The sequence below is a fragment of the Cyrtonyx montezumae genome, unplaced genomic scaffold, assembly GCF_038088225.1.
Source record: "Cyrtonyx montezumae isolate F1298 unplaced genomic scaffold, pur_monq_1.0 scaffold_8, whole genome shotgun sequence".
Classification (NCBI taxonomy): Eukaryota; Metazoa; Chordata; class Aves; order Galliformes; family Odontophoridae; genus Cyrtonyx; species Cyrtonyx montezumae.
In genome coordinates this window covers 116,534,973-116,548,638 of record NW_027072089.1, presented here as the reverse complement: position 1 = coordinate 116,548,638, position 13,666 = coordinate 116,534,973, and the positions used below count along the sequence as shown (strand labels likewise).

The 13,666-nt window shown below is 32.5% G+C and overlaps 1 protein-coding gene across 5 annotated transcripts in view; it reads right to left on the bottom strand.

Annotated features, from left to right (window-relative positions):
• Window positions 1-347: 347 nt before the first annotated feature.
• DGKB (diacylglycerol kinase beta) overlaps window positions 348-13,666 on the bottom strand; it is a 329,366-nt gene continuing 316,047 nt past the window's right edge. For all 5 annotated transcript variants that reach the window (XM_065753425.1, XM_065753427.1, XM_065753426.1 and 2 more), the window contains 2 exons: window positions 12,529-12,589; window positions 348-2,759 (listed from right to left, as the gene is read on the bottom strand). In XM_065753425.1, coding sequence (XP_065609497.1) covers window positions 2,652-2,759; window positions 12,529-12,589 — 169 coding nt within the window. In that variant the 3' untranslated portion in view covers window positions 348-2,651. The remainder of the gene's footprint in view (window positions 2,760-12,528; window positions 12,590-13,666) is intronic.

The following is a 13,666-nucleotide window of genomic DNA, read 5'->3' as shown; positions in this document are numbered from 1 at the left end:
GCTTTTATCTTCATCAATACATTCAGCTTGATCATGGTTTTATATTATCAGAGGCCATTGCAAACAAATAAACAAACACGATTTACACAGACAGGATGTCACTGATAATGTGTCAATATGTAGTATAATAGCTGCTCCATTATGTTTTGCTACCATAAGAATTTGATACAAACTGACAAACACATCTGATTTATTTTTTATACATCTAGTCAGAGCTGTATGTAATTGTGATTACACGATTACCCATCTATTCCTTTTTATATGAAAAAGCGTGTTGTGAACAATTTGCTATTCAGACTGGCACTTTTAAAATTGCATACATTATTAAAGAATAGCTTATGTATTAAAGAATAGCTTATGTATCTTTTTATTTGTTTTCAGAGTTACAATGTTTATGAGATAATCATAGAGAACACATTATATATCATCATTAAACACATCTTTGCCACAAAAAGTTAAGAGCACTGGTAGAAAATCCTACGTCAAGTTATCTGAAAATATCACCCATAACCATAATTTCATAAACCAATGTGCACTTTATGTAATATTATGTCAGCAAGTTTCTTCTTTCTGCAGATATCTTTATTTCTATGGTTATATATATTTGCAGTCAACAAGTGCATCAAATGCTTTTGTGTTTGTACGTTTGCAATGCACAAGAAAAGTAATAGCTCGCTAGTATGGCAACTAATTTGGACCCATCACTGGACCCAAGAATGGGGAACTAGAAGACCTTAATTTTAGCAAATAATCCCCTCCCTATATTCTTACCTAACACTGAACATAACATTAATTGGTATTTACCTCCTAATGTTTACAGAATACTGATCATATATTTCAAAATCATAGTTCTTACTGACTATATACTGACTTCTATTTCAGTGTCGATTATATAAATTAGGATTCAGTTGAATTCTCACACTTAGGAAGAAATTATATCAACTTTATTTAAGTACATGCACAATATCGTGCACTACAGAATGATGAAATACTATTTTTTGATTGATGAATTGAATCAATAGAAAAATAGATTAATCATGAACATTTAAAAATCTAGATAAAAATGGGAAATCATGCATTTCAAGCAAAGTTTTACTCTGTTTTCATATTTTTTTGATGAAAATTCTGAGAACTTAAGACATGCAGTGATGAGAAGCAGCTCACTCTGAACAAAGAACAATGTTAAGACTTCACAAAAGTTTTGACTGAGACTGTTTATATGCAAGACTGAAAAAAAGTTGCCATTCTTGGACTTCCCTTCAACATTAGACAGTGCTGTGCAAACCTCAGACAAATCCCTGTATTATGATTTCTAAGCTGTTAGGAAGTCTCTCTGAGGGCTAAGTAAAAATCTGAAAAATGGTTTCCCCCAAATATATGATGAGATGTTTTATACCAGGCAATAGACTATGAAAGGGAAATACATAACAGTTTATCCTTTCCTTAATATATTAATTCAGAAGATGAGTAAACTATGGATAGCACGGATGTATAAATAATAATTAAAATAAAATTAGACATATATTTAATTTTCCAATATTTAAACCACGTATGCTTCAATATTTAGCATAGGTGTCTATCTGCTTATGAACTAAATGAAAATTAAGTATTTATTTGTAATTTAATGGTTTTTTCCTATCCTGACATATTTCTGGACATTGCCAGAAAAATCAAAACAATTCTAAATTTTCAGAGGTGAGTCAGTTCCAGTGATCTTGATTATGTTATTCATTAACCCACTTCTCTGAAGTATCCTTCACTAAATCGTTGATGGGAAATGCAGTTTATTAAGGATGAGCTTTGGTTATTTGTGTGCATGCACACTATACTATTGGGCAACAATGCAAAATGATTTAAAGTTTGGCATGTTACAGAGATATACTTTTCATTAAAATGATTTTAGTATTCCATCAAACAACACTGATGGCTACTTTTGCAAATACTATTATCTTCAATCTTAGATTAATCTCCTAAACCAGATATTTTTTGCTCAAACTTACATTGACTTCAAGTCTTGCAAAAACCTACACATGAATGATCACAATCATTTGAATATCACACACACTGAATTTGAAGTTTTCAGCAGGTACAGTTACATACATAGGAGTTGTCAGAATAAGATTTTAATATTTAGCTGAATAAAAATATTCTTAGGGTAGAAATAGATGATAAAATAAAAGTTAACGAGACCTGAACTCTGAACCAGGTCTCATTGGTTATTGATGTGAACATATTTGATTCAAGAGACACTACTGAACTTATTGCATATGATCGTTGTAATAGAAAAAAAAAAATCACACACAAGAAAAGAGAGAAAATCAAATTATCCATGGCATTTTCTTCCTATATTCCATGGCAGAATTATCCCATAGATTAGTAAGTGGTACTTCATGCAACAACAACAATGAAAAAAAATGCTGATCATTTTATGTAAACATCTGCTTTCTTCATGCAAAATGCCTACAAACCTGTGACAATAACATTTTTTTTCTAATAGCATTGTTTTACATTAGCTCAGTTATGGAGACTGTTAAATGAAAATCCATGAATTTGCAAATAGAAGATATTCTAAAATTCTTGAAAGATTTCCAGCATAAATATTCCAAAGCCCAACAAAGCTAATTGATTTCTAAAAATGAAACTACATAGATTTATTCTTTGCTGTGATTCCTTGTTCTTTTGATGATAGAAGAGAAAAGACCAGTTTTTGGAGGAGGACCCATCAACATAGGGGCTTGGTTCTTGTGGGTAATTTTTATCTGAGGGAAGAAAGAAGAAAATCATAGTTATACCTTGAGCTAGTTAAATTCTTAGACACAAGTATCTGAAAAACCTGAATTATCTTCATGTGTGATTTCCAAACCTTCACTTAATCAAGGAGGGAAAAATACCTGTTTTTTTTTTTTAATGAATGATGCTACACATGTAGTAAGCCAATAGTATACAAAACATGTTGGCCAATACCCGATCTAACTTTTTGACTGTGGAACTTGTTGCTCACTGTTGAATATTTTACACATATAGAATATGAATAATAATTTAAAAGTTGTAAAGGACATACATGCTGAAAGATCAAGTTGTTGCCTATAACTAAGATACAAGCTGTATGTTTGTATGCTTTGTTTATATTTCCGATCAAGCTGTACCTGTCTTCTAACGCAGGATATCGTTTAATTTCAAAATAGGCATTATGAATGAAAGTAAAAAATTAACACACAGAAAAAAAGGTTAAAAAAGATGAACTAGCATTCTAATTTGTTCATTAATTATTCATTGAATAGACTCAGATATTGAAAAGCCTATTTAAAACACTTTGCAGGACTGCTCTAAAGCCACCCATTTTGATTTCTTTGATATAAAACTACGAATCACCTTATATGAGACAACCTTAAAGTAGATTATGTCTGCAATTTTCTCTAATTCAAGTCTAAATTAGAGAAGACATTTTATGAATGTATGCTATGCTCAAAGCTAATTGAAAGCAATTATCAAAGTGGCATTTTGTCTGTGACTTTAAGATACATTGTAAGATAATAAATGATTCTCATTATGTAATAAAAAGGTCACATCTTGCCTTTGGGCTAGTGATGCTAAGAGTTTTTCAAAAGCAATCCAAGACATTTTCTTTAGTGAACTACGACTAATACAAGAACCATCACTTATTAAATATCAGTTGTCATCTGCATAGTACCCACATCAGAGATGGGTATTTCTTTCAAAAAGAAACACCACCTCATTAAAAACTGGAAAAATATATCTCTTAAAGTGCATCCCTGACATTTTCAAGTTAAAATGAATATCCTTCACTTGTCATTCACTAATAGTAATGAAACAAAAAATGTATGTCACGTGGACAGGCTCATTAGGATACAGATCAGGACACTCCTTGGGGTGGAAATTTACTTTACAATATAAAGAGACCAAAACATAAAAATCCCAACAGAATAAGAGAGTTTGTTTAACTACATTAGAGCCTTTATGTTATTCTTCAAATGTTCATTTTCATGGTACTTTTGTACACAAGTCTTGAACTTCTTATGTGACCTACTGTCAAGATTGTTCATTAGTATCAAATGTTGTATACAATTTTTTTTTTTTTTTTGCAACCTAGATAAATTTCCCACAGAAAATAACTCCTGTTTTCAAAGACTGGCATCAACATATTTTCTCACATGAAATTCTGCTTCAGACACCAGTTTGGAAGCCAAATCTCAGGGTAAGTTGGCATTCTTCCATTGATGTCACTTTAAACCAGCTGATGATCTGGTCCTGAAAAATTGTCTCAAGTATTTCTGTGACTTTCATATGCTTCATGAAATATATTTTGTGTTTCAGGAATAATGGTGACATCAGCTTGATCCTGAGGATCAATACCTGAAATAATCTGCAGCTGCGGTGAGTGAATTTTTTGAGACTCATGAGGGTTCAGCATACTACAGGATTTGGCCGTGATGAGGCAATAGAAATGTCCTCAGAATTTCTTTCAGAAGTAAATCATAGTAATTCCATCTTAAAATGAATAAAAGAGCAAAGCTCAAAAGATGGCTTTAGTAAGAAGAGGTGAGGTAATCTTGAGACCTCGTACAGATTGCATGTTGGATTGAAGCTGTTCAATGCTGCTGAGTGAATGCAATTACATATTGAGAAAATATGTATCATTTGTAATGCTCTTTTTTGGCTTGAGCCATCTGTTTCAGAGAACATGACCTCTTCAGTATGCTGTATCCTATCAGCTGAGATCAGCCAAGTTGCGTGAACATGATTAACCACTCATGCACATGAGGTTGGAGTCCTATATACATTTTTTAAGATGTATTTTCAACTCTTGTAAATTGGCCACGTTCCAGAGGCATATAATATACTTTACATTCTAAAGATAATAATGAAAAAAAAATGTTAACAAAGTATATTTTTTATTTATGCATGGTAGCATACGTTAACACTGCATTGGTTTAGAATGATAACCTTAGATTCCTTACTTTTCTGATTAAAAAATATATATATATATATATACACACATATATATTTTATCTTTGGGTCATAAAAAGATCAGTTTGTTTACAATACACACTGTACATTTGCACAAGATTGCCCAAAATATACTTTTTCTTTCTCAAGACGTTCAGGCAATGTGTTTCTGTCCCAGACTCTCATTGCTGCTTCTATTTGCATACTGGCAATAGTAGCAGAGAGTGCTGTGAGTGTGGGTGATGTGAATATACATACTTCAAGATGGGTCTCAGAAAGAGAAATAGCAGGTAATGTGGGGCTGAACACATAGACTGGTCTAAATGAGCCTGAAATGGAGAAAAAAGCAACCACACTAAACCCCCAAACTCATGAAAAAGTAAGAAAAAAATCTTTAATTAAAAGCAACCAAGATTTGATTTACTTAAAATTCAAGAAAATCACTACTTTCAGCTGTGTATAAATTTTGTGCTCATCTAATGTCTAGAGACTAATTTTTATCATTTGTTTTTTTTTCCTCTCCTTCAGCAAGTAACATCATGTCTTTCGTATAAGAAGCACAATATTTAAAGCATTAAAATGCTTTAAATAAGATGTGCTACTTTATTGTTTTTCACTGTTCTATGGTGAACCTATGACTTCCTTGCACATGCAAACACAAAACAAGAGAAAAAGATAGTGGTCAGTAAAATACACCTCAAAAAGCTCAAACCATAACCTAAAATTTTCAGCAGCTGATGGTACCCTGACAAACATACTCATGCAAAATAGACAGAAGTACTTGAAAATCATTTTAGAGATCATTTTCCAAGCTTAATGAAAGGATGGAGGATATCTTAAACATAAAATAGTGAAGTGACTGAATTGCCATTGGAGGAAAAAAAGTAAAGAACACTTTTATTTGGCACATTTAGAAGAAACATGAAAGTACCAAAAACTAGTAAAAAACACAATTTCATTTCAGAAGAAGATAAATAAACACATGAATTGCTAAGAAATCTTGATTTTTTTTTTTTGATTGAAAGCCTCATATACAATATTATAGATATATATACAACATATGCTTACAACTCAATCTGTTGAAGTCACTGGAGAAACTCTTATTCACTAACTCAAACCAAGAATTTAGCCTTTGAGTTCATGAAAAATAAAAAGAAACTTAAAGGTCTTCTCTATCTAGTAAATAGGTTTCATAGAAAAATATTGCACTTGTGATTTGAAATCACCTTTTCACTGTTAGAAAACGTGTTTAACAATATGTTCAACAACCCCAAAACCTGTAATTTTCTGATAAAGGAGAAGGAAGAATATTTATTAATTCATAAAAAAAAAATTATAAATGCATAAAACAAATTTGTCTCAGTAGCAGGTCAGAATTTCAATATATGCCTTGAAGACACATTAATACAGTGCACCCACTCAACAAAATGCTGCAAACATCAATATTTTTAGTGTAAAAGCTATCTCTTTAAGGTCAATCAGTTCTGCTTATATGTTAATATTTTGATAGTATGTGCTAGCTCTCTCTGTGCTTCTGACTTCACAGAATGCCTAAATACTTACTATTAGCACAGAAATACAATTACTAGCTGCAATGCTAATTAAAAATATAAAACTGAAAATCGAAACAATCAGCTCTGCTTGTAATATTTCAATTAATATTGAAAAAATTAATTGTATTTTATGGATAAAGAGAAGGTAAAAACCCTTAACATGTCATAAAACAAACAGAAACCCTAAAAAACCTTAAAAAAAAACCACTTAAACCTTTTAAGAAAATAGACTTGTCAGATTGGATCACTACGGTCATTTTTTTCCATGCTATGAGTAGGATTTGGCTGTTGGCAGGTTTGAGGGTATAAGCGATTTTCCAATTTGGATGCCCCATTGCTGCTCCCATTACAGGAAATGGATTCAACACTTCTGTATCATAGGAGCAACAAATACCATTATCTTCTTGAAGAGGACCAAGAACTGTACTGGGTGACTGAACGTAGGCTTGCATTATGTGACATTTTGGTCAAATCTCTCAGGTCTAGATCAGCTGTTTTAAATATAGCATTATGCAACACATCTTTTAAATAAATTTCTTAACAATATTATTGTGCAAAGTGCAATCAAATCTAATCAGTTTGGCATTAATTAAGCTCTAATAATATACTCTAGTCTCTCTCCTAAGTAGTGTGATCCGTTTCCCCTTCACACAGGTAGATTGGAAAACATTATGGTGTCATCATAATTTTTAAACATACTGAGAAAATGACAGAGCTGCAAAATTAAAATAAATGATTAATGGCATTTTTTTCATGTTTTGTACTAATAGGTATCACTGAGGTTTTAAATTAATAGAGCTGTCAAGCTTAGGGTTGTTACAGATCCAGTGCAGAACTAAAATGGAAATTATGTATTCCGCAGACACCTAAAGATGACACTTCAGAATATTTCAAATTTTAATTAGTAGGTGCAATTGTTTTTTTCTCCCACCTCCCTAAAACCACTGCAAATTAATTGGCAATTAGTCACAACTAATTCTTTTTTAACAATCTGAACTGGAAAGAAAGGTGCATTACATGTTAGAGTATTTGTCTGGGGTGCAGAAACCATACATGCAGTAAATTGCTTTGTCAATTACAAAAAGTACTGTTGTGAAATTAAGAAAAAAAATGCATAGGTAAACAAAGCTAATTAATATGCAGTGTACCTGTGAACATAAAAAAATAATGCCCAGCTGCATAATAAAGTGTTAGAGACACAATAAACCACTCTGGTCTTGAAATACAAACGTATGCACGTTGCTGTGGGGAGAAAATGCAGCATTTCAGTATAACACCTAGCTCTTTTTCTCTAGCTTCCCTCCTAGACTTCTGGTTGGGGGTTAAATGTGTCGTGTCTATCACTGTACTAACACAAGCTATCACTCAGTTCATCTTTGCTCTAAAGAAACAGATAAAAGTTTAATTTCCCACAATTTAAAAAGTTGAAATGGATAGAGGTTACTTTACAAACAAATAATCTGTTTGTAAAGAAACAGCTGCAACTTCTTTATAGCATCATAGAATGGCTTGGCTGGAAGGGACCTTACCAGGTCAACATAAAAACAAATCTATGACTTTCAAATTTTTCTTCATCTAGCTTTAGGATATCACAGATATGAGTAAAGTATATTTATTGGTCTGGACTTAGCTGTTCTCACTGAGTCCTTTGTGCTCACGCTCATCACATCTTTACAGATTAAAGACAAGGCTAAAGAAACCATCGATTCATTCATTCAATCAAATTTACTTTAAGGTGCATAAAAATCCTAATATACTGAAATATAATTTCTGATTTCCATTATTAAATGGCTTCTTTCCTATCTGTAAATAATTCTAATAAATACTGTTAGAGATAACTATTTCAGATGATTATTAAACTATTCTTCTGCAGACGCATCAGATAGGCTCTGAGTATGGTATTACCATTTTCATTCCTTCATCAAAGCAATATTCTTGCATATTTTGTAGACATTTCTTTCTTCATTTTAATCTCAAATGAAGCAGCCTGACATTCTAACAGACATGATGCCAACCAAGTCAGGAATAGACGAAGGAACTGAAATCACAGTTATCAAGATGGAATATTCCTATAGATTTTTCAAAACAATGCTAATATTTTATGTAGCTAAATTGAAAGATTACTTTTCTTTAAAAAAACCTGATGGCTAAAGCTACAAGTTTATTGAATTAACTTGAGAGTCTTTGAAGTTTCATTACTATTAATGACCTGTTTGGAGATCAGGTGAAACCATAGATATCGTTCATGTTGCTATATTTGTCTGGGAGAGCTCTGATAGAATTTCCTCCTCTGCTAATCAGACAAGATGTTTAACATAACATTATCATCTTTCCTTGTCCCAAAGACTTTTCTATTAAGAAAAAAGCAGTGAAAACAATAAAATTTGATGCTCAGATTCTGCATCTTATTATGCAAGTGCAAAGTGACTGTCAGACTCTGTAGTCCACGTGTGTTCAACATATTCAATAATTCTGGAAGTTTATTAGATTTTTAGACTGAGGTAACTCACAGAATCTATAGGAATACATTTGTGCTTTCTTTTAGGGATATTAGGTGACTGTGCAGTATGAGATTGTAAGAGATAATAAAAAAAGCATGCAGCAACTTCCCTAGTACTGAAACTGATGACGTGAATGAAAAATCACAGATCATAAGCTTCTCGGGAATCACTGCATTTTTATATTTCACATTTTTATTTTTAATTATTTTATTTATTCATTGAGTTCATATTGTCATTTAAGAGAGACATTGTCTCTGCATGTGAGAAGGACAGGACAAGTAGGAAAGGTGAACTTGTTGATTTCATTGATGGGAAACAGTCATCCAAGCCTGTATGAGCAGCAAGCATCCCATACTTAACAGGGATTTAATGCAGCCTTAGTCTGTATAATGGAACATAGCAGGAGATTTATGACCAGGTTGAACCTGATTTCTTGAAAAATTATATGCAAAATTCTCTCATTTGTACCAAAACTTAAAAAAAAAATCCAACAAACCAAACCAAAACAAAACAGAAAAGGACTTCTGAGCTCAGCTACTTGCAACCTGGGGCAGAGTTGATTCAATACATGTTAACTGTATTAATTTCCCATTTGATCTCTAATTTTTCTAGGTCAGCTCCTAAAACTACTGAACTTAAAGAAAACCAGAATTCCTGATGTCACAATGAAATGTGTTATTTCAGCTTATGAAAGCATTTTTGGAGGGGGAGAGATAGTAGTCTTTTTCAATAATAGCACTCTGCCTGAAGCACTCAAGAATCAAAAAGCTGAGGCTCAGCAACCCTGTCTATCTGATGGACATGATCTGTGTACATGAATTAACTGACGTGCATGGAACTTGTATATAGAAGCAGACTAGTACTGAGCTGGGACAACAGCTTCTGTCCTTTAAAGCACACAGATAGTGAACTAATAAGAGCATTCCTTCAGCATCCAGATGTGAAGCATGGGAATGTCCCCCATATGTCTCAATGCATGGTGTATGAATGTCAGCATCATTTTATAATGACCTCAGTTTCTTGTAAGATTTAAGGAAATAAATTTGCTAGGAGAGGAAATAAAAAGAAAAGCAAAATCATACATTATCTAAGAAACAAAACTTCTGGATTTCTTTATCTGAGCAAGTTGTTTTCTGTTTAATTGGTCTTTAATCATTTGCTTAAATGTAATTCTGGGAGAAAACTGCAATTTTGTTTTTGGAGAAGACAAAAATTCAGAATTCTCATGTAGGTCTCACCGTACTTTTTCTGAAATTTGAGCTCTTGCTAGTTCAAATATTTGGCTACCTAGCTAGCTACACATAAGAATCAATTATGATCTTATATTTTTTCAGACTCCAGTTCAGGATAAAAATGATGGAGATCATTCCCATAGTTATGTGATCAGATACACTGGTTTCCGAACACTCTTCTGAAGAAGAACTCAGAAATCAAATCTTAAACTTTAGTTGAGAGAAAGCTAACATCTACCTCTGGTATCATCTCAGGAACAATTTCTAAGAATTGAAAAAAAAAAATTAAAAAACATTTTTTTTTAAAAGAACTTCAAGGAAATACTTTAGCATACTGATGAGCAGGGGAGAAGTTGGACCATATCTGTTTTTTCTTATGTGAGATGTAGAGGGGCAATAATGTGAGGAGCAATTCCATAAATATATTAAGCAGAGACAGAACAAACAACAAAATATTTCCTGAGAAATGAAGGATATAACATAAATTACTTACTCTTTACCTGAATTCATAGTGGTTCAGTAACACAAAAAAAAAAGTAGCTCTTCTCATAAGAAAGACATTCTACAGTGGGGTTTTCTTATGTAACACAAAGTATTTTCTCTTAACAGTGTTATATCACAAGGGATAGTTTCCACAGTAAAGTATATGCCACTTCTATCCCCTGTAAAAAGGTTACTTTAATTGGACAGGAGTAATTATCACTAATAGTTTACTGTTCCCTTAAGGCAGTAACTGAAATGTAAGAACTGTCTCTTTTTCCAGGTTTATCCTCAGTCGTGCAGGCAGCTTCTGCTACCATTATCAGTCAGATAGCAGAGATTTTGCACAGAGCAAGCAATCGAGACAAAAAAATCATGCCTTATTGCCAGCATCCTTCCAGAAGTTCTCTTCCATAAGCTGGTAACTGAAAAATGATGTCTTTTTCTCAAGCAAGTAAATGCTGGGTACAGCATTGTTCTGCAATGAAGCACTGATGTAGAAGAGGTAAAGATAATATCTCTTAACTCCAAATGGTTTATTGGAATACATCAAAAAATCCCTACTGTTCTGCCTTCACACACTGTGTGTTTACAAGTTTCCCTTCTTGTTGCAGTATCTTAGTACTTACCACTGAGAGTTAGATTTCAGACATTCTCCCCACTGTTCAGCAGTATATTACAGAATACCCAAAAACACGGACTATTGCAACTCTTTTCTTTCCTCTTAGCCCATAAGTTATCAGATCCCAAGGCTGTTAGTACATTACTGAAGGTGTTCTCTTCTATTTCTCTGTGTCACCTTTAACTTTACTAGAGCCAAAGATCATAAAAGTGATTCAGAACCCGGAATTGGAGAATTACTTTCTTCTATAGTGCAATACCTTCTTCCTTGGCACGTTACTGTCACTTAAATACTGTAAGGTGACAGTGACTCAACTACTTACCAATGTTTTTCTTTATTTTTTATTTTCTTTATTAAAAGTCAGTAAATTTGCACATTACTTTGACTATATTCAACAATGTAAAACTTAAAATTCTTCAACATCTTGACTTATTTCATTACCCTTTATAATTTATCAAAGATAGGTGAGGAAGGGACCTTTAATGGTCTTAGTGCTGCAATTTATTGCGCTGCGCCCTCAACTGAACACAATAACCAGAGTTACCTAAAGAATCTACTCTGAACAAGCTCTTCCCTATTTGATCAAATTTGGAGGGATGGATTTCTTCTTATTCCTGTTTATTTACCTTAATTTCTCCTTTAAAACAATATTTAATTATTATTTCTTTTGTATAATTCAATCAGTACAGCCAAGGCTTCAGCTTTAAATATAATGTTCTTGATATAAACTCTCAAACACACAATGGAAGTCTTGCCTGATTTTTTACAGAATACTGATTTACTTATTATCATCAAAACTCACATTGGTTGTTCCTCAGTAATGCAACAAGGGACTATAAAATAATACATTATCAGAAATAAACGATCACATTGGGTAAAGCTATGCACCTTCTGAATATTTTCCAAACTTTTGAAATAACTGTCTTTTTACTCCTGCAGAAAAAACATCATAATAAATTGAGCTTTATAATAACAGCATATGAACATGCTAGTTAAGTGAGCTAAAGCTGATGATAAGAGTGGTCTCAAACTGAAAGATCCTATTTCTTTCACTTCAAGGATCGAAATTAAATAAATCAGTAAATATAAGTGACTATGTTAATTTTTTTTTTAATTAAAAAAATAAGTTTATATACTTTTAGTTTACTCCTCATAGATAACTGAATCCTTACCGTGCAGGGGGTTTGCATCCATGGTTCCCCATCTATCTGCATAGGAAGAGACTTGCTGGTCCTAAAGTAATATATTTCATAAAATAAGAAAATACAACTGGACAAAATTGATAAATATATTTTTTAAGGAGATATATGTGATGGCACACATGTATACACCAGATTTATGCAAGCTTCTATGTAATCTCCAACAAAAGTAACTAAGTTGCTTAGTAGGCAGACACCTTGCACACATCTTGCTAGACTCTACTCTCTCACGGGAGAACAGTATTCAATTTGCGAAATAAAGAGACTTATGTGAGAACTTCAAGAATAAACTATTAACAGGAAAAAAAGAAAGAAATCTTGCGGCTATTTTTTTTAATATTTTGACTGAATGCTATAAAGAAAAGGAGAAATAAATCTTAGCTCTATTATTGCTTTACTAAAATCATAAAAGACATTTTTTTGCTTGTGTCTAACACCAGGTTATACAGATCAGTAACAACAGACAGTTCTACTGTGTTCAGAAGATTTAATTTACCATGTTATGGATTTAAATTGTTAGTAATGGATCACTGATTTTAATATAAATGTTCAGCTGTTCTATGCCTACTTTTGGTACTATATTTAGAAAAGCATAGATAAACGATAAAACTAAAATAATTTGATCATCTTTTAGATGATCTTTTCCAACTCTATATTTCTGTCTTATAGTCAGACTGTGTTATAGTCTGGACAATTCAATGTAATATAGAACAGTCAATTTGGACAGTGGAAAAATGAGTCAGTTGATCACTCATGATCATCAGTGGAAATTCTGTCTATGACAGTATTTAAAAATGACTAGCAGCTTGTAGTGTTAACCACTGTCATCAACAGTCAGAAGAAGAAGAAGGAAAGAACATTAAATGAAGTCTCATATAGGTTTGAGATAATTCTAGTTCTTTTGCAGATGATTTGGGACTATAAATATTGTACCTCAGTACCTAGGGAAGGTTGGAATGAATGGCTTTGCATTCTCATTTCTCTTCCTCACCCTCGTGAGAGAGCAATTTGAAGCCGGTCCTTGAGAATAATCTCAAAAATATGTCACTAACTTCAGGAATTTGTACTTACTATCTTTAAGTAAGTTTTGACTTCGACTCTTCTGTTAATT